The 21,803-nt window shown below is 42.7% G+C and overlaps 1 protein-coding gene and 1 long non-coding RNA gene across 2 annotated transcripts; both read left to right on the forward strand.

Annotated features, from left to right (window-relative positions):
• The first annotated feature begins 301 nt into the window (after window positions 1-301).
• On the forward strand, window positions 302-2,144 carry LOC308585475. Its single transcript, XR_014007420.1, has 3 exons — window positions 302-356; window positions 470-514; window positions 2,042-2,144. It is a non-coding gene; the product is annotated as an uncharacterized lncRNA (long non-coding RNA).
• Window positions 2,145-5,348: 3,204 nt separating this feature from the next.
• Window positions 5,349-20,850, forward strand: LOC308586146 (uncharacterized protein; the record flags this gene model as incomplete). The annotated part of the gene is made up of 7 exons (XM_081192423.1): window positions 5,349-5,505; window positions 5,975-6,019; window positions 8,067-8,108; window positions 8,415-8,432; window positions 18,494-18,535; window positions 18,842-18,859; window positions 20,750-20,850. The coding sequence occupies exons 1-7, from the start codon at window positions 5,370-5,372 to the stop codon at window positions 20,848-20,850; spliced, it is 402 nt and encodes a 133-aa protein (XP_081048549.1). The 5' UTR covers window positions 5,349-5,369.
• Window positions 20,851-21,803: the final 953 nt, after the last annotated feature.

Raw genomic sequence — 21,803 nt, forward strand, 5'->3', positions numbered from 1 at the left:
TTTAAAGACCGGTGTTATGTGGTCTTGGCGGCCGCTCCCAGTCACCAGTCTTGCCTTACTCCCTTACTACCAGAGGGCCTTACTGCCCCAGGGGACTATAGGCTTGAAGGACAAGAGTACATATTGAATTTCTATTCCTTTCTTTTATTTGTCTTCTCATTCCCCAACAATTCACCTTTCATTCATTCATAAGTAAATACTATATGTTAGATCATCTAATGGTCAAACAAAATTCACTGCCACAAAAATGGGGTTTCAATGTAATATAGTTCTTAATAATTTTTATTCCTTTCTTTTGCAAGAAACAACTACAGAACACATTTTGCAAGAAACAACCACAGAACACATTGATCCTAGTAAGAAGAATCTGCTAGCTATTTAAAAGCATTAGTACAATATACAGTTTTGATTTCATTTTACTGCACCATTTTTCTCTTACTCTGTTACTTTGTTTCTCTTCATGAACTAGCTTCTGTCACCCCGGAAGCAACTACAGAAGCAACTACTGCTGCTGGTAAGAGTCCTCTGACTCCCATACTAAAATACTAAATCCTAATCCTGAGTATGTACACACAAATATCATAGAACAGGTTTCTCATGCAGAGCATCTGCTAACGAGAAACCTGAAAATTAGGTGGTGTGTATATTTTAAAGAGCCTGATCTGTTGATGGCAATCACAGACTGTCTGGAGAAGCAAGCACAAATCTCTTCCAGAGATTTCCTTGACTTCTATTTCATTTGTATCCCATTGTCTATGACTCTGTTCCTCAAGTCTGGTCTTGAAACAAGCATGGTCACATCCACCTTGCTGAAACATCCTCCTTGAATATTTGCTGAAATATTCTCCTTGAATATGGGGCTAAGGTGTCATGCGAATAATTTATGTTAATGTGGTAGATGTTGGAGTCGCCTCTGCAGAGGTTATTCAGTTCCTCTTAGTACCCGACTTCTAATCATTAGATTGTGGTGACTATTGTTGCTATGACATACTCAAAGCTTAGGAACTGAAGTCTCTGCATAAGACTCAGCTGGCATGTAAGTGTAATTAGTGGAGCAACTTTTCCAACCAGAAACCACAGAACCTCTGCCAATGACAAGACTGAATATTTCTCTCAATAGGCGGGAAGTATGAAAGATACCTAGTTGAAATTCCATTCAGAATTGGGGGAAAGAGCTCTTAGGTGTGGTTGCTAGTACATATTTGACAGTCTGAAAGTATTAGTGATACACGTTCCAAAGGTAACTGAGTCAATATTTCAAAACAAGGAAGAATCTGAACCAACTTTTGAAAAAGAGTTTGGAAAATTGAATGGAAATTGTGTTTTTGTGTGTGTGTGTGTGTGTGTGTGTGTGTGTGTGTAACTGGAAGCAAATACTGAGCTGTATGTCCAGTGCAAGTAGATAAATAGGTACCACTCCGGCAGGAAGGTAAACGGCGTTTCCGAGCGCTGCTCTGGTTCACCAGAAGCTGCTTAATCACGCTGGCCACACGACCCGGAAGCTGTCTGCAGACAAACACCAGCTCCCGTAGCCTACAGAGTGAGATGAGCGCGCAAACCAGGAGTCGTCCACGACTGGGACTAATGGTCAGGGGTACCTTTGCCTTTTACTGAGCTGTATTAGGCATGGCAAAGAAACCTGGATTTGGGTTACAGCTTTATTCCCCATTTCCTTTCTTCGAGGGACAAACTATCACCAGCTTTTTATAAATCTTCCATTTCTAGCCTGATGCAGTAGTGCTGAAGTTAGATGCTTCTTGGCTTTGGTGGTCCACTGAAAAATATCCAGTGTTAGTTACACTGAGTAGTAAACCGTCAGGCCCTTACTACAAGGATTGCCTCTTGTGCCACAGATCCTTTCCCCAAAGATTCTTGGAAATTTTAGCTTGTTTAGGGTGGTGAGAACTGTTAGGAGGCCCCCATTCCCCTCTCAGAGCTACAGTTGTCAGAGTTCCATGGAGAGAAGGTTTGGTTGTTCAATGTTTGGCTTAATATTAACACATTCTACCACAATCTGATTGATTCTGTTCTTTCTTACTAGTTCTATCCACAACTGGAGAACCGACCACTATAGTCACACAGTGTAAGTCTGCATGTAGAAACTTCTTTTGTGACCACACAGGGAAATAAGACACACAGATTGGGTGAACTGGGCCAAATTTAATTTAACACTGCAAATCTGCAGAAGGGAACCAGGTCAACCTCTGACATCTCCCTCTGCTCTCACGAAGGGAGATCTGATTATTTCTGTGGCCCACAAGGAAGTTCCCTCAAGGGGCACAGGGTTGCTGGGTTCACTGGGTAAAAATACTGATGAATATTAACAGATAATAGTGGCATGCCTATTATTTACCAATGCATATCAATGTTTCTCTTTCTTTGTGAACAGCTTCTTCTACTCCTCCTGGTGAGTCCTACTTTTTTTATTCCAAGTCTGAATCTTTCTTAATAGGCATGAAGTATGAAACATACATAGTGGGAAATCGATTAAGAATTGGGGGGGGGGGGAGCTCTTAGTTGTAGTTGCTAGTACATATTTGAAAGTCTGAAAGTATTAGTGATATATGTTCCAAAGGTAACTGAGTCATTATTTCAAAACAAGGAAGATATTGAACCGACTTTTGAAAAAGAGTTTGGAAAATTGAATGGAAATTGTCTGTCTGTGTGTGTGTGTGTGTAAGAAACTGGAAGCAATAGGTATCTTGTAACGCGGGTGGCGCTGTGGGTAAAACCTCAGCGCCTAGGCCTTGCCGATCGCATGGTCGGCGGTTTGAATCTCCGCGACGGGGTGAGCTCCCATCGTTCGGTCCCAGTTCCTGCCCACCTAGCAGTTCGAAAGCACCCCTAAGTGCAAGTAGATAAATAGGTACGGCTTTCTAGCGGGAAGGTAAACGGCGTTTCCATGTGCTGCGCTGTTGCCGGCTCGCCAGAGCAGCTTCGTCACACTGGCCACATGACCCGGAAGTGTCTCCGGACAGCGCTGGCCCCCGGCCTCTTAAGCGAGATGGGCCTGCAACCACAGAGTCGGACACGACTGGCCCGCACGGGCAGGGGTACCTTTACCTTTACCTTTACCTTTACTGATCTGTATTAGGCATGGCATTGCAACCTGGCTTTTGGTTACAAATTTGTTCCCCATTTCTTTGAAAGTTTGAAAGCATTTGTGATACATGTTCCAAAGGTAACTGAGTCATTATTTCAAAACAATAAGAAATCGAACAGACTTTTGAATAAAGATTGTGGAAAATTGAATGGAATGTAAGTCGAATGTAAGCATAAGTCTGCATGCTTGAAACATCTTATGTAACCACAAAGGGAAATAAGATAGACTGGGCGGAATGAGCCACATTTAATTTAACACAACAGATCTGCCGAAGGGAACCAAAGTGCACAATACCATCTTCAAATAGCAAACAGGGTGAACCGACTCTGACCAGAATAAGAAGCATCATTTCACCTTAAGCCCCATAACTTAGATGGGGTTTTACAGGTTGGCCTCAAAGGTACTTCTTATTCTGTCAGTGGGTCTCACAACTCAGAAGGCAAGGTTCAGAAAAGTACCTAAGGGTGCTCACCAAACCCTAACTACCTGATAGCTAATTAATTAACCTATTTAACAACAAAGTGATTTAAAACCAACCAAACAGACAAGCAACAACTCTTCCGCCAGAAACCACTAGTGAGTACCTACCTTTTTGCATGTACCGGTAATTTTGCCACAGTGAACAGCCAAGGGAATAATGTAGTTTTGGGCAGAAAATACAGCATGGAATTAAAATGCAGTAACTTCTTACATCCCTTATAATAATGGGATCTCAGGACCATCTGAGTACAATGGTGGTTGATGCTCTTTGGCGCTGGAAGAATGGAGCCAGAGCACAGTCATCTGCGCAGCTTCCTAGTTGTCCCCATTCTCCTCCTTGCTCAGCTATACAAAGCTAACACTGAGACTAAGAAGGAGGAAACTGACCAGCAGTACCACCTCCTGGACTTGCACATAGGATGCTGGGCAGGCAGGCAGAGGGTGCGGCTGACAGCAGAATGAGGTTGGTGGGGCAGTGCCCCATTTGCTTTCACAAATCAGCCTGACACAAAAGTAGATGCATATTTGTTTTGACACAGAGTAGAAACAGAATAGGCCTTTGAAAAAGTGCATATGCAAACACACACACAACTGAAAGCATGGCCATCTTGCCCTGGGATGTAAAGTTAACATTTTTGTTCCTTGCTTTCTGATCATCGCCTTCTGAGAAATCCTATATTTCCAGCCCCCTGAATTGGGTGTTCCCAATGTGCCTAGGTGAAATTTTAGTCCTAGATGCCCGGGGTCTGAGGGAAGATCTAAAATGCAGTGCTAATGTTGCTGTAGAGGAGATTATCTCTACAATACCTTGCGCATAATGACAACTGAGCCTGGCTCTACAAAATGTTCTGTCTGTGTTCTTCAGTGCCCTTTCAGTGTAGTGGCATCCTCTTGGAACCATTTGTATATATCCATGGCCCTTTTTTAAAAATGAACATAGTACAATGTATCATTTTTTAATTTGCTGACCAATGTTCATCTTTCTTTAGCAACAACTCTTCCTCCAGAAACCACTAGTGAGTACCTACCTTTTTGCATGTACCGGTAATTTTGCCACAGTGAACAGCAAAAGGAATAATGTAGTTTCGGGCAGAAGATACAGCATGGAATTAAAACGCAGTGCCTTCTTACATCCTTTATAATAATGGCATCTCAGGACCATCTGAGCCAGTGTGGTGTAGTGGTTAAGAGCAGTGGACTTGTAATCTGGTGAACCGGGTTCGCGTCCCCACTCCTCCACATGCAGCTGCTGGGTGACCTTGGGCCAGTCACACTTCTTTGAAGTCTCTCAGCCCCACTCACCTCACAGAGTGTTTGTTGTGGGGGAGGAAGGGAAAGGAGAACAATTGTGGTTGATGCTCTTTGGTGCTGAAAGAATGCAAAGCAGGAAGACCAACAGCATATGGAGCCAGAGCAGGCAGTGTGTACCACCTCCTGGACTTGCACATAGGATGCTGGGCAGGCAGGCAGGGGGTGCGGCTGACAGCAGAATGAGGTTGGTGGGGCACTGCCCCATTTGCTTTCACAAATCAGCCTCCACCGCAGGACCGGTGTTATGTGGTCTCAGCGGCCGCTCCCAGTCACCAGTCTAGCCTTACTCCCTTACTACCAGAGGGCCTTACTGCCCCAGGGGACTATAGGCTTGAAGGACAAGAGTACATATTGGATTTCTATTCCCTTCTTTTATTTGTCTTCTCATTCCCCAACAATTCACCTTTCATTCATTCATAAGTAAATACTATATGTTAGATCATCTAATGGTCAAACAAAATTCACTGCCACAAAAATGGGGTTTCAATGTAATATAGTTCTTAATAATTTTTATTCCTTTCTTTTGCAAGAAACAACCACAGAACACATCTTGCAAGAAACAACTACAGAACACATTTTGCAAGAAACAACCACAGAACACATTGATCCTAGTAAGAAGAATCTGCTAGCTATTTAAAAGCATTAGTACAATACAGTGGTGCCTCGCAAGACAAAAAGAATCCGTTCTGTGATTCTCTTCGTCTAGCGGTTTTTTCGTCTTGCGAAGCAAGCCCATTGACGGATTGGTGGATTAGCGCTATTAGCGCTATTAGCGGCTTTTAGTGGCTTTTAGTGGCTTATCGGCTTAACGGATCAGCTGATAAGCGGCTTAGCGGCTTAGAAAAAGGGGGGGAAGGGGGAAAAACCCGCAGGAACTCGCAAGACATTTTCGTCTTGCGAAGCAAGCCCATAGGAGATTCGTTTTGCGAAGCACCTCCAAAACGGAAAACTCTTTCGTCTAGCGAGTTTTCCGTCTTGCGAGGCATTCATCTTGCGGGGCACCACTGTATACAGTTTTGATTTCATTTTACTGCACCATTATTCTCTTACTCTGTTACTTTGTTTCTCTTCACGAACTAGCTTCTGTCACCCCGGAAGCAACTACAGAAGCAACTACTGCTGCTGGTAAGAGTCCTCTGACTCCCATACTAAAGTACTAAATCCTAATCCTGAGTATATACACACAAATATCATAGAACAGGTTTCTCATGCAGAGCATCTGCTAACGAGAAACCTGAAAATTAGGTGGTGTGTATATTTTAAAGAGCCTGATCTGTTGATGGCAATCACAGACTGTCTGGAGAAGCAAGCACAAATCTCTTCCAGAGATTTCCTTGACTTCTATTTCATTTGTATCCCATTGTCTATGACTCTGTTCCTCAAGTCTGGTCTTGAAACAAGCATAGTCACATCCACCTTGCTGAAACATCCTCATCGAATATTTGCTGAAATATTCCCCTTGAATATGGCGCTAAGGTGAATTCTAATCATTAGATTGTGGTGACTATTGTTGCTATGACACACTCAAAGCTTAGGAACTGAAGTATCTGCATAAGACTCAGCTGGCATGTAAGTGTAATTAGTGGAGCAACTTTTCCAACCAGAGACCACAGAACCTCTGCCAATGACAAGACTGAATCTTTCTCTCAATAGGCAGGAAGTATGAAAGATACCTAGTAGAAATTCCATTCAGAATTGGGGGAAAGAGCTCTTAGGTGTGGTTGCTAGTACATATTTGAAAGTCTGAAAGTATTAGTGATACATCTTCCAAAGGTAACTGAGTCAATATTTCAAAACAAGGAAGAATCTGAACCAACTTTTGAAAAAGAGTTTGGAAAATTGAATGGAAATTGTGTCTGTGTGTGTGTGTGTGTGTGTGTGTGTGTAACTGGAAGCAATAGGTATCTTGTACTGAGCTATATTTGAAAGCATGTCCAGTTCAAGTAGATAAATAGGTGCCACTCCGACGGGAAGGTAAACGGCGTTTCCGAGCGCTGCTCTGGTTCACCAGAAGCGGCATAATCACGCTGGCCACACGACCCGGAAGCTGTCTGCAGACAAACACCAACTCCCGTAGCCTACAGAGTGAGATGAGCGCGCAAACCAGAGTCATAGAATCATAGAATCATAGAGTTGGAAGAGACCACAAGGGCCATCGAGTCCAACCCCCTGCCAAGCAGGAAACACCATCAGAGCACTCCTGACATCTGCTTAAAGACCTCCAAAGAAGGAGACTCCACCACACTCCTTGGCAGCAAATTCCACTGTCGAACAGCTCTTACTGTCAGGAAGTTCTTCCTAATGTTTAGGTGGAATCTTCTTTCTTGTAGTTTGGCTCCATTGCTCCGTGTCCGCTTCTCTGGAGCAGCAGAAAACAACCTTCCTCCCTCCTCTATGTGACATCCTTTTATATATTTGAACATGGCTATCATATCACCCCTTAACCTCCTCTTCTCCAGGCTAAACATGCCCAGCTCCCTTAGCTTTTCCTCATAAGGCATCGTTTCTAGGCCTTTGACCATTTTGGTTGCCCTCCTCTGGACACGTTCCAGTTTGTCAGTGTCCTTCTTGAATTGTGGTGCCCAGAACTGGACACAGTACTCCAGGTGAGGTCTGACCAGAGCAGAATACAGTGGCACTATTACTTCCCTTGATCTAGATGCTATACTCCTATTGATGAGGCCCAGAATTGCATTGGAGTCGTCCACAACTGGTCCTAATGGTCAGGGGTACCTTTGCCTTTTACTGAGCTGTATTAGGCATGGCATAGCAACCTGGATTTGGGTTACAGCTTTATTCCCCATTTCCTTTCTTCGAGGGACAAATTATTACCAGCTTTTTATAAATCTTCCATTTCTAGCCTGATGCAGTAGTGCTGAGGCTAGATGCTTCTTGGGTTTGGTGGTCCACTGAAAAATATCCAGTGTTAGTTACACTGAGTAGTAAACCTTCAGGCCCTTACTACAAGGATTGCCTCTTGTGCCACAGATCCTTTCCCCAAAGATTCTTGGAAATTTTAGCTTGTTTAGGGTGCTGAGAACTGTTAGGAGGCCCCCATTCCCCTCTCAGAGCTACAGTTGTCAGAGTTCCATGGAGAGAAGGTTTGGTTGTTCCATGTTTGGCTTAATATTAACACATTCTACCACAATCTGATTCTGTTCTTTCTTACTAGTTCTATCCACAACTGGAGAACCGACCACTATAGTCACACAGTGTAAGTCTGCATGTAGAAACTTCTTTTGTGACCACACAGGGAAATTAGACACACACATTGAGTGAACTGAGCCACATTTAATTTAACACTACAAATCTACAGAAGGGAACCAGGTCAACCTCAGACATCTCCCTCTGCTCTGACAGAGGGAGATCTGATTATTTCTGTGGCCCACAAGGAAGTTCCCTCTAGGGGCACAGGGTTGCTGGCTTCACTGGGTAAAAATACTGATGAATATTAACAGATAATAGTGTCTTGCCTATTTCTTACCAATGCTTATCAATCTTTCTATTTCTTTGTGAACAGCTTCTTCTACTCCTCCTGGTGAGTCCTACTTTTTTTATTCCAAGTCTGAATCTTTCTCAATAGGCATGAAGTATGAAACATACATAGTGGGAAATCAATTAAGAATGGGGGGGGGGAGCTCTTAGGTGTAGTTGCTAGTACATATTTGAAAGTCTGAAAGTATTAGTGATATATGTTTCAAAGGTAATTTGGACATTATTTCAAAACAATGAAGAAATTGAACAGACTTTTGAGTAAAGATTTTGGAAAACTGAACGGATTGTAAGTAGAATGTAAGCATAAGTCTGCATGCTTGAAACATCTTTTGTAACCACAAAGGGAAATAAGATACACAGACTGGGTGGAATGAGCCACATTTAATTTAACACAACAGATCTGCCGAAGGGAACCAAAGTGCACAATACTATCTTCAAATAGCAAACAGGGTGAACCGACTCTGACCAGAATAAGAGGCATCATTTCACCTTAAGCCCCATAACTTAGATGGGGTTTTACAGGTTGGCCTCAAAGGTACTTCTTATTCTGTCAGTGGGTCTCACAACTCAGAAGGCAAGGCTAGGAAAAATACCTAAGGGTGCTCACCAAACCTTAACTACCTGATAACTAATTAATTAACCTATTTAACAACAAAGTGATTTACAACCAACCAAACAGACAAGCAACTCTCACTCATGAGATGAAGTAAAACCAAGAGGAAAGAGAAATGCATTAAAAACATCCTGCCCACAAATATATTAGTAATTTAATAGGGGCAAGGATATTGGAGGCCTCCAGCTTCAACCTAAAAGCTCTCACTTCCATACATCACTACTGGGAAAACCATAGCTTTAACTATACGGACCTTTGTTGGCAAGGTGAAGTCTCTGCTTTTTAAGATCCTGTCTAGGTTTGCCATTGCTTTTATCCCAAGAAGCAGGCGTCTTTTAATTTTGTGACTGCTCTCACCATCTGCAGTGATCATGGAGCCCAAGAAAGTAAAATCTCTCACTGTCTCCATTTCTTCCCCTTCTATTTGCCAGGAGGTGATGGGACCAGTGGCCATGATCTTCGTTTTTTTTTTTTTTGATGTTGAGCTTCAGACCATATTTTGCACTTTCCTCTTTTACCCTCATTAAAAGGTTCTTTAATTCTTCCTCACTTTCTGCCATCAAGGTTGTGTCATCTTCATATCTGAGGTTGTTGATATTTCTTCGGGCAATCTTAATTCCGGCTAGGGATTAATCCAGCCCAGCCTTTCTCATGATGAATTCTGCATATAAGTTAAATAAGCAGGGAGACAATATACAGACTTGCCGTACTCCTTTCCCAATTTTGAACCAATCAGTTGTTCCATATCCAGTTCTAACTGTAGCTTCTTGTCCTACATAGAGATTTCTCAGGAGACAGATGAGGTGATCAGGCACTCCCATTTCTTTAAGAACTTGCCATAGTTTGCTGTGGTCAACACAGTCAAAGGCTTTTGCATAGTCAATGAAGCAGAAGTAGATGTCTTTCTGGAACTCTCTAGCTTTCTCCATAATCCAGTGCATGTTTGCAATTTGGTCTCTGGTTCCTCTGCCTCTTCTAAATCCAGCTTGCTCTTCTGGGAGTTCTCGGTCCACATACTGCTTGAGCCTGCCTTGTAGAATTTTAAGCATAACCTTGCTAGCGTGTGAAATGAGTGCAATTGTGCGGTAGTTGGAGCATTCTTTGGCACTGCCCTTCTTTGGGATTGGGATGTAGACTGATCTTCTCCAATCCTCTGGCCACTGCTGAGTTTTCCAAACTTGCTGGCATACTGAGTTTAACAGCATCATCTTTTAAAATTTTAAATAGTTCAGCTGGAATACCATCACTTCCACTGGTCTTGTTACTAGCAGTGCTTTCTAAGGCGCTTTTGACTTCACTCTCCAGGATGTCTGGCTCAAGTTCAGCAACCACACTAACAGGGGTGTATGAGCCATTCATATCTTTCTAGTATAATTCCTCTGTGTATTCTTGCCACCTCTTCTTGCTGTCTTCTGCTTCTGTTAGGTCCTTACCACTTTTGTCCTTTATTATGGTAATCTTTATATGAAATGTTCCTTTCATATCTCCAATTTTCTTGAACAGATCTCTGGTTCTTCCCATTCTGTTGTTTTCCTCTATTTCTCTGCATTGGTCATTTAAGAAGGCCTTCTTGTCTCTCCTTGCTATTTTTTGGAAATCTGCATTCAAGTTTCCGTATCTTTCACTATCTCCCTCACATTTTGCTTGCCTTCTCTCCCCCGCTATTTGTAAGGTATCGTTGGACAGCCACTTTGCTTTCTTGCATTTCCTTTTCATTGGGGTGGTTTTTGTTGCTGCCTCCTGTATAATGTTGCGAGCCTCCATCCGTAGTTCTTTAGTCACTCTGTCCACCAAATCTATTTCAGTGGACCTACTCTGAATATGACTAATGTTGGATATCACCTTCTGATGAAAAGATGAGAGTAAACAGGAACAAAATTAGGACAAAACTTGAAAAATTGTGATATCCTGGTTTATTTTAGTATGTGTAGAGCCAAAACACTGGATCCCAAGGGCTACACATCCTCTGTTTCATATAAGGATATTTACAATTTTCTTCGGAACAGCAGCTAACCTTGGTCAAGAGTCTTCCTATGTTTCTCTTCAGTGTTCTAAGGTTGTTAAAGTCTAAACACACTTAAGTCTCTGTTGCATGTCCATTTATGAAAACATGCTGGGGGTAGAATGCTTGTTAATCAACTGAACTTTACTCCACAAATATTGATCAAGGTTGCTTTTCTTATCAAATTCTTCCCTCACAGCTCCAGAGTTGACAACCAAACCCGTGTATAGTAAGTTTCCAATCTAAATCTTTATTGTTATACTTTGTCCAAAAAGGGTATGAATTAGAGAGAAGCAAGTCTTCTCCTGAATAATCAGACATTCAGTTGCAAATCAGTTGCCTTCTCTCTGTGTTTATACAGTTAAGAATAATGAATACCCAGTGAAGGAGGGCCCTCTTGAAATAGAAAACATCTCTGATCACAACTTGTTATGGTGTAAAAACACTGCAATCTCTGTTAACTGAAGGGCTTTACAGGCATTTGGACTTATGTCCACCGCCTTTCTCTTCTTCAAGGGAAGACAGAGGCAGCAGGGGTGATTTGAGAATAGCCCTCCCCTCAGGCTGTAGCAGGAGCAATGAAAAACAGGGCACCTCAGTCCCAATCTCTCTAGGCCAGCGATGGGATGCCTTTGGTTCTTCACTTAAAAGTCCTTGACTTATAAATAAATAAATTACTTTTCTGTTCTTCTGTATCTCTTCACTACATTTGCATGCAGAATTCAAGTATAAGATATAATTTTAACTCTTTTGTGTAACAACTAGTTCATTTTTTAAAATGAATATAGTAGAATGTGGATATTTCAATTTGCTGACCAATGTTTATCTTTCTTTAGCAACAACTCTTCCTCCAGAAACCACCAGTGAGTACCTACCTTTTTGCATGTATTTTTGCCACAGTGAATAGCCAAGGGAATAATGTAGTTTCGGGCAGAAAATACAGCATGGAATTAAAATGCAGTACCTTCTTACATCCCTTATAATAATGGGATCTCAGGCCCATCTGAGTACAATAGTGGTTGATGCTCTTTGGGGCTGAAAGAACGGAGCCAGAGCACAGTCATCTGCGCAGCTTCCTAGTTGTCCCCATTCTCCTCCTTGCTCAGCTGTACAAAGCTAACACTGAGACTAAGAAGGGGGAAACTGACCAGCAGTACCACCTCCTGGACTTGCACATAGGATGCTGGGCAGGCAGGGGGTGCGGCTGACAGCAGAATGAGGTTGGTGGGGCAGTGCCCCATTTGCTTTCACAAATCAGCCTGACCCAAAGGTAGATTAATATTTGTTTTGACACAAAGTAGAAACAGAATAGGCTTTAGGCCTTTGAAAAAGTGCATATGCAAACACACACACAAGTGAAAGTATGGTCATCTTGCACTGGGATGTAAAGTTAACATTTTTGTTCCTTGCTTTCTGATCATCGCCTTCTGAGAAATCCTATATTTCCAGCCCCCTGAATTGGGTGTTCCCAATGTGCCTAGGTGAAATTTTAGTCCTAGATGCCCAGGGTCTGAGGAAAGATCTAAAATGCAGTGCTAATGTTGCTGTAGAGGAGATTATCTCTACAATACCTTGCGCATAATGACAACTGAGCCTGGCTCTACAAAATGTTCTGTCTGTGTTCTTCAGTGCCCTTTCAGTGTGGTGGCATCCTCTTGGAGCCATTTGGATATATCCATAGCCCTTTTTTTTTCAAAATGAACATAGTAGAATGTGGATATTTAAATTTGCTGACCAATGTTCATCTTTCTTTAGCAACAACTCTTCCTCCAGAAACCACTAGTGAGTACCTACCTTTTTGCATGTACCAGTAATTTTGCCACAGTGAACAGCAAAAGGAATAATGTAGTTTTGGGCAGAAGATACAGAATGGAATTAAAACGCAGTGCCTTCTTACATCCTTTATAATAATGGCATCTCAGGACCATCTGAGCCAGTGTGGTGTAGTGGTTAAGAGCGGTGGACTCGTAATCTGGTGAACCGGGTTCTCGTCCCCGCTCCTCCACATGCAGCTGCTGGGTGACCTTGGGCCAGTCACACTTCCTTGAAGTCTCTCAGCCCCACTCACCTCACAGAGTGTTTGTTGTGGGGGAGGAAGGGAAAGGAGAATGTTAGCTGCTTCGAGACTCCTTCGGGTAGTGATAAAGCGGGATATCAAATCCAAATCCATCCGAGTGGTTGATGCTCTTTGGTGCTGAAAGAATGCAAAGCAGGAAGACCAACAGCATATGGAGCCAGAGCACAATCAAGTAGGCAGCTTCCTAGTTGTCCCCATTCTCCTCCTTGCTCAGCTGTACAAAGCTAACACTGAGACTAAGAAGGAGGAATCTGACCAGCAGTACCACCTCCTGGACTTGCACATAGGATGCTGGGCAGGCAGGCAGGGGGTGTGGCTGACAGCAGAATGAGGTTGGTGGGGCAGTGCCCCATATGCTTTCACAAATCAGCCTCCACCGCAGGAGCCTGTATGAGTGTTAGTGAGAAATGACCCAAAGGTAGATTAATATTTGTTTTGACACAAAGTAGAAACAGAATAGGCTTTAAGCCTTTCAAAAATTGCATATGCAAACACACACACAACTGAAAGCATGGCCATCTTGCCCTGGGATGTAAAGTTAACATTTTTGTTCCTTGCTTTCTGATCATCGCCTTCTGAGAAATCCTATATTTCCAGCCCCCTGAATTGGGTGTTCCCAATGTGCCTAGGTGAAATTTTAGTCCTAGATGCCCGGGGTTTGAGGGAATATCTAAAATGCAGTGCTAATGTTGCTGTAGAGGAGATTATCTCTACAATACCTTGCGCATAATGACAACTGAGCCTGGCTCTACAAAATGTTCCGTCTGTGTTCTTCAGCGCTCTTTCAGTGTGGTGGCATCCTGTCGGAACCATATGGATATATCTATGGCCCTGATTATCCTGGAAATGGCAAGCTGGTGCAGTGTGCCTGGGAAATTAAAGCTCCAATGTTGTACAGTAGAGTTGTTTTACAGTTTAAAACAGTTGGTTGGAAGTAAGTATTTGCATTATTGTAGTCCTTTCTGTACATTTGACTGATTAATTTCTAAATCTGTTTTTGCAACCAGTAAAATGCATCTAAACAACATGGAGTTTTGTGCCATCTTAAAGACTGACGCATTTAAAGACAAACAGCATTTAATATTCTTTAGTCTTTAACGGCCTTTGGGCAAGACCTTTTACACAGAACCTTCATTGTTTTTGCTGCAACAGCCTTACATGGCTTCCCCTGTGGATATGGTCAAAAATGTTTGAGTCCAAGATAATTTTTGATGTCTACAACAATCACTGAGGTAGCCAGAATCACCCAGGACCAAATATGGTCGTACCTTGGAAGTCGAACGGAATCCATTCCAGAAGTCCGTTTGACTTCCAAAACATTCGAAAACCAAAGCGTGGCTTCTGATTGGAATTCATGGAAGCCCCATCAGACATTTGGCTTCCAAAAATAGTTCACAAACTGGAATAGTCACTTCTGGGTTTGAGACTACCAGGAGACAAAACATTCGGGGACTAAGCTGTTCCACTTCTAAGGTATGATTGTACATAAGAAGGCAATGGGCAAGATACAATTCAGAGTTTTTCAATCCAGTCCCATATACGTATATACGTGATATAGTTCACAAAATGCCTAAAATGAGCCCCAATGAATACGGGAATATTGAATGGAGAATAGAGGGGGAGAATGGAATGCCTCTCTCACACACATCCAGGGCTTTGAATTACTGTGAAGAATATGTATTACTTAGTATTTTTGTTTTTATAATACTTATTCTGTGACATATAATATACATTGCATTACATGTACTCAACAACTTGAATCTAATTAGATAGTATTCATCACAGCTTGGTAACTTAAAGCTTTCTCCCAATGCCTGTCTACATCCATATAACTTAGAAAACATTGCTAAAATCTGACTGTAAATGTGAGGCTGACCCCATATTTTTTTCAAATACTCAGATTTATGGAGGATGATTGAGTGTATTTCCAATATTTGGTAATCAATTTTTTGCCAGTCTCTCAGCATAATCTAACATGCCATGTCTTGAGGAATTGCTAGTTGCGAAGAATAAAAATAGAGTATTTATATGGCTCCATTAATATGAATAATAAATAATAACTTCTAAATTTGCATCTACAGTTTGAACTGCCGCACAGACTATATTGACGTCTATGATGGTGGCCTGGGCTCATCAAGACAACTTGGAAGAATTTGCTTGGCTACCCGTCATGCATTTATATCCACTTCAAACACAATGACTGTTGTGTTGTACAGAAATTCCTTTAACGCAGGACCATCATTTACTGCTTATTACTATATTACTCCACAAGGTAAAATGTGATTTTTAGAGTCACCTATTAATCAACAAATATATTCAATCTGCTGCTTTCATGAATGGATCCTTATGCTTCCTTAAAAATTGCATAAGAATATATAAAAAGAGTCCTGCCTAATACGACTGAATATCCTCATAGCCCATCATTTTGGGAAGTCCAGAAACAGGACTTCAGACCTGTTGCATTTACTGGGTCTGTTCACACGACGGTTTATTGTGGACCTGTGCTCACGCATGCATGTTTTGCACAGCATCTACATGGCACAGTCCTCGTCAAAATGCAGTCCCATATTATTTTCCTAATTAATCCAGATTGGGTGGGTGTGGAACTGGTAAATGGTAAATGTGATAACGCTAAATGTGTACTAAATGGTAAAAAAATATGAAATGGCATGTTGATAAGGACATCAGGGCTGGTTTGGGAGGTGACTGGGATGGCACTGGATTCTTATGGTTGGGAAGGAGCTGAATTTTCCCTAGTGTGGGTAAATGTTGCTTGAGTAAAGAAGCTTCTGCACCCTGGTCTGCCACTTTTTCGGCCCTTTTGATTTCATTTGGGCAAGTACTGGGGACACTTCTGTGGCAGTGAAGTAGAGGGATTCATCACCTGATCTCTCTCTCCAACCCCTCTTTCCACCCTTGGAGAGGGAGATCCAATGACATTATTATTGTTATTATTATTATTTATTATATTTCTTTATTATTATTTATACCTCGCCCATCTGGCTGGGTTTCCCCAGCCACTCTGGGCAGTTTCCAAAAAAAGATTAAAAATACATTAAACTTCCCTAAACAGTGCTGCCTCCAGATGTCTTCTAAACATCAGATAGTTGTGATTTCCTTGACATTTGATGGGAGGGCGTTCCACAGGGTGGGCGCCACTACCAAGAAGACTCTCTGCCTGGTTCCTTGTAACTTGGCTTCTCACAGTGAGGGAACCGCCAGAAGGCCCTCGGTGCTGGACCTCAGTGTCTGGGTAGAACGATGGGGGTGGAGACGCTCCTTCAAATATACTGGACCGAGGCCATTTAGGGCTTTAAAGGTCAGCACCAACACTTTGAATTGTGCTCGGAAATGTACTGAGAGCCAATGTAGGTCTTTAAAGACCGGTGTTATGTGGTCTTGGCGGCCGCTCCCAGTCACCAGTCTTGCCTTACTCCCTTACTACCAGAGGGCCTTACTGGCCCAGGGGACTATAGGCTTGAAGGACAAGAGTACATATTGGATTTCTATTCCCTTCTTTTATTTGTCTTCTCATTCCCCAACAATTCACCTTTCATTCATTCATAAGTAAATACTATATGTTAAATCATCTAATGGTCAAACAAAATTCACTGCCACAAAAATGGGGTTTCAATGTAATATAGTTCTTAATAATTTTTATTCCTTTCTTTTGCAAGAAACAACTACAGAACACATTTTGCAAGAAACAACCACAGAACACATTGATCCTAGTAAGAAGAATCTGCTAGCTATTTAAAAGCATTAGTACAATATACAGTTTTGATTTCATTTTACTGCACCATTTTTCTCTTACTCTGTTACTTTGTTTCTCTTCATGAACTAGCTTCTGTCACCCCGGAAGCAACTACAGAAGCAACTACTGCTGCTGGTAAGAGTCCTCTGACTCCCATACTAAAGTACTAAATCCTAATCCTGAGTATGTACACACAAATATCATAGAACAGGTTTCTCATGCAGAGCATCTGCTAACGAGAAAACTGAAAATTAGGTGGTGTGTATATTTTAAAGAGCCTGATCTGTTGATGGCAATCACAGACTGTCTGGAGAAGCAAGCACAAATCTCTTCCAGAGATTTCCTTGACTTCTATTTCATTTGTATCCCATTGTCTATGACTCTGTTCCTCAAGTCTGGTCTTGAAACAAGCTTGGTCACATCCACCTTGCTGAAACATCCTCCTTGAATATTTGCTGAAATATTCTCCTTGAATATGGGGCTAAGGTGTCATGCGAATAATTTATGTTAATGTGGTAGATGTTGGAGTCGCCTCTGCAGAGGTTATTCAGTTCCTCTTAGTTCCCGACTTCTAATCATTAGATTGTGGTGACTGTTGTTGCTATGACACACTCAAAGCTTAGGAACTGAAGTCTCTGCATAAGACTCAGCTGGCATGTAAGTGTAATTAGTGGAGCAACTTTTCCAACCAGAGACCACAGAACCTCTGCCAATGACAAGACTGAATCTTTCTCTCAATAGGCGGGAAGTATGAAAGATACCTAGTAGAAATTCCATTCAGAATTGGGGGAAAGAGCTCTTAGGTGTGGTTGCTAGTACCTATTTGACAGTCTGAGAGTATTAGTGATACATCTTCCAAAGGTAACTGAGTCAATATTTCAAAACAAGGAAGAATCTGAACCAACTTTTGAAAAAGAGTTTGGAAAATTGAATGGAAATTGTGTGTGTGTGTGTGTGTGTGTGTGTGTGTGTGTGTGTAACTGGAAGCAAATACTGAGCTGTATGTCCAGTGCAAGTAGATAAATAGGTACCACTCCGGCGGGAAGGTAAACGGCGTTTCGGAGCACTGCTCTGGTTCACCAGAAGCGGCTTAATCACGCTGGCCACACGACCCGGAAGCTGTCTGCAGACAAACACCAGCTCCCGTAGCCTACAGAGTGAGATGAGTGCGCAAACCAGGAGTCGTCCACAACTGGTCCTAATGGTCAGGGGTACCTTTGCCTTTTACTGAGCTGTATTAGGCATGGCATAGCAACCTGGATTTGGGTTACAGCTTTATTCCCCATTTCCTTTCTTCGAGGGACAAATTATTACCAGCTTTTTATAAATCTTCCATTTCTAGCCTGATGCAGTAGTGCTGAGGCTAGATGCTTCTTGGGTTTGGTGGTCCACTGAAAAATATCCAGTGTTAGTTACACTGAGTAGTAAACCTTCAGGCCCTTACTACAAGGATTGCCTCTTGTGCCACAGATCCTTTCCCCCAAGATTCTTGGAAATTTTAGCTTGTTTAGGGTGCTGAGAACTGTTAGGAGGCCCCCATTCCCCTCTCAGAGCTACAGTTGTCAGAGTTCCATGGAGAGAAGGTCTGGTTGTTCCATGTTTGGCTTAATATTAACACATTCTACCACAATCTGATTGATTCTGTTCTTTCTTACTAGTTCTATCCACAACTGGAGAACCGACCACTATAGTCACACAGTGTAAGTCTGCATGTAGAAACTTCTTTTGTGACCACACAGGGAAATAAGACACACAGATTGGGTGAACTGGGCCACATTTAATTTAACACTGCAAATCTGCAGAAGGGAACCAGGTCAACCTCTGACATCTCCCTCTGCTCTCACGAAGGGAGATCTGATTATTTGTGTGGCCCACAGGGCAGTTCCCTCAAGGGGCACAGGGTTGCTGGCTTCACTGGGTAAAAATACTGATGAATATTAATAAATAATAGTGGCATGCCTATTTCTTACCAATGCATATCAATGTTTCTCTTTCTTTGTGAACAGCTTCTTCTACTCCTCCTGGTGAGTCCTACTTTTTTTATTCCAAGTCTGAATCTTTCTTAATAGGCATGAAGTATGAAACATACATAGTGGGAAATCGATTAAGAATTGGGGGGGGGAGCTCTTAGGTGTAGTTGCTAGTACATATTTGAAAGTCTGAAAGTATTAGTGATATATGTTCCAAAGGTAACTGAGTCATTATTTCAAAACAAGGAAGAAATTGAACCGACTTTTGAAAAAGAGTTTGGAAAATTGAATGGAAATTGTCTGTCTGTGTGTGTGTGTAAGAAACTGGAAGCAATAGGTATCTTGTAACGCGGGTGGCGCTGTGGGTAAAACCTCAGCGCCTAGGCCTTGCCGATCGCATGGTCGGCGGTTTGAATCTCCGCGACGGGGTGAGCTCCCATCGTTCGGTCCCAGTTCCTGCCCACCTAGCAGTTCGAAAGCACCCCTAAGTGCAAGTAGATAAATAGGTACGGCTTTCTAGCGGGAAGGTAAACGGCGTTTCCATGTGCTGCGCTGTTGCCGGCTCGCCAGAGCAGCTTCGTCACACTGGCCACGTGACCCGGACGTGTCTCCGGACAGCGCTGGCCCCCGGCCTCTTAAGCGAGATGGGCCTGCAACCACAGAGTCGGACACGACTGGCCCGCACGGGCAGGGGTACCTTTACCTTTACCTTTACCTTTACTGATCTGTATTAGGCATGGCATTGCAACCTGGCTTTTGGTTACAACTTTATTCCCCATTTCTTTGAAAGTTTGAAAGCATTTGTGATATATGTTCCAAAGGTAACTGAGTCATTATTTCAAAACAAAGAAGAAATTGAACAGACTTTTGAATAAAGATTGTGGAAAATTGAATGGAATGTAAGTCGAATGTAAGCATAAGTCTGCATGCTTGAAACATCTTTTGTAACCACAAAGGGAAATAAGATACACAGACTAGGCGGAATGAGCCACATTTAATTTAACACAACAGATCTGCCGAAGGGAACCAAAGTGCACAATACCATCTTCAAATAGCAAACAGGGTGAACCGACTCTGACCAGAATAAGAGGCATCATTTCACCTTAAGCCCCATAACTTAGATGGGGTTTTACAGGTTGGCCTCAAAGGTACTTCTTATTCTGTCAGTGGGTCTCACAACTCAGAAGGCAAGGCTCAGAAAAGTACCTAAGGGTGCTCACCAAACCCTAACTACCTGATAGCTAATTAATTAACCTATTTAACAACAAAGTGATTTAAAACCAACCAAACAGACAAGCAACAACTCTTCCGCCAGAAACCACTAGTGAGTACCTACCTTTTTGCATGTACCGGTAATTTTGCCACAGTGAACAGCCAAGGGAATAATGTAGTTTTGGGCAGAAAATACAGCATGGAATTAAAATGCAGTAACTTCTTGCTTCCCTTATAATAATGGGATCTCAGGACCATCTGAGTACAATGGTGGTTGATGCTCTTTGGCGCTGGAATAATGGAGCCGGAGCACAGTCATCTGCGCAGCTTCCTAGTTGTCCCCATTCTCCTCCTTGCTCAGCTATACAAAGCTAACACTGAGACTAATAAGGAGGAAACTGACCAGCAGTACCACCTCCTGGACTTGCAGATAGGATGCTGGGCAGGCAGGCAGGGGTGCGGCTGACAGCAGAATGAGGTTGGTGGGGCAGTGCCCCATTTGCTTTCACAAATCAGCCTGACTCAAAAGTAGATGCATATTTGTTTTGACACAGAGTAGAAACAGAATAGGCCTTTGAAAAAGTGCATATGCAAACACACACACAACTGAAAGTATGGTCATCTTGCACTGGGATGTAAAGTTAACATTTTTGTTCCTTGCTTTCTGATCATCGCCTTCTGAGAAATCCTATATTTCCAGCCCCCTGAATTGGGTGTTCCCAATGTGCCTAGGTGAAATTTTAGTCCTAGATGCCCGGGGTCTGAGGGAAGATCTAAAATGCAGTGCTAATGTTGCTGTAGAGGAGATTATCTCTACAATACCTTGCGCATAATGACAACTGAGCCTGGCTCTACAAAATGTTCTGTCTGTGTTCTTCAGTGCCCTTTCAGTGTGGTGGCATCCTCTTGGAACCATTTGGATATATCCATGGCCCTTTTTTTAAAATGAACATAGTACAATGTATCATTTTTTAAAAATGAACATAGTACAATGTGGATATTTCAATTTGCTGACCAATGTTCATCTTTCTTTAGCAACAACTCTTCCTCCAGAAACTACTAGTGAGTACCTACCTTTTTGCATGTACCCGTAATTTTGCCACAGTGAACAGCAAAAGGAATAATGTAGTTTTGGGCAGAAGATACAGCATGGAATTAAAACGCAGTTCCTTCTTACATCCTTTATAATAATGGCATCTCAGGACCATCTGAGCCAGTGTGGTGTAGTGGTTAAGAGCAGTGGACTTGTAATCTGGTGAACCGGGTTCGCGTCCCCACTCCTCCACATGCAGCTGCTGGGTGACCTTGGGCCAGTCACACTTCTTTGAAGTCTCTCAGCCCCACTCACCTCACAGAGTGTTTGTTGTGGGGGAGGAAGGGAAAGGAGAATGTTAGCTGCTTCGAGACTCCTCTGGGTAGTGATAAAGCGGGATATCAAATCCAAATCCATCCGAGTACAATTGTGGTTGATGCTCTTTGGTGCTGAAAGAATGCAAAGCAGGAAGACCAACAGCATATGGAGCCAGAGCACAGTCATCTGCGCAGCTTCCTAGTTGTCCCCATTCTCCTCCTTGCTCAGCTGTACAAAGCTAACACTGAGACTAAGAAGGAGGAATCTGACCAGCAGTACCACCTCCTGGACTTGCACATAGGATGCTGGGCAGGCAGGCAGGGGGTGCGGCTGACAGCAGAATGAGGTTGGTGGGGCACTGCCCCATTTGCTTTCACAAATCAGCCTCCACCGCAGGACCGGTGTTATGTGGTCTCAGCGGCCGCTCCCAGTCAC

The sequence above is a fragment of the Podarcis bocagei genome (assembly GCF_964188305.1).
Source record: "Podarcis bocagei genome assembly, chromosome: 4".
In the NCBI taxonomy this organism is placed as follows: Eukaryota; Metazoa; Chordata; class Lepidosauria; order Squamata; family Lacertidae; genus Podarcis; species Podarcis bocagei.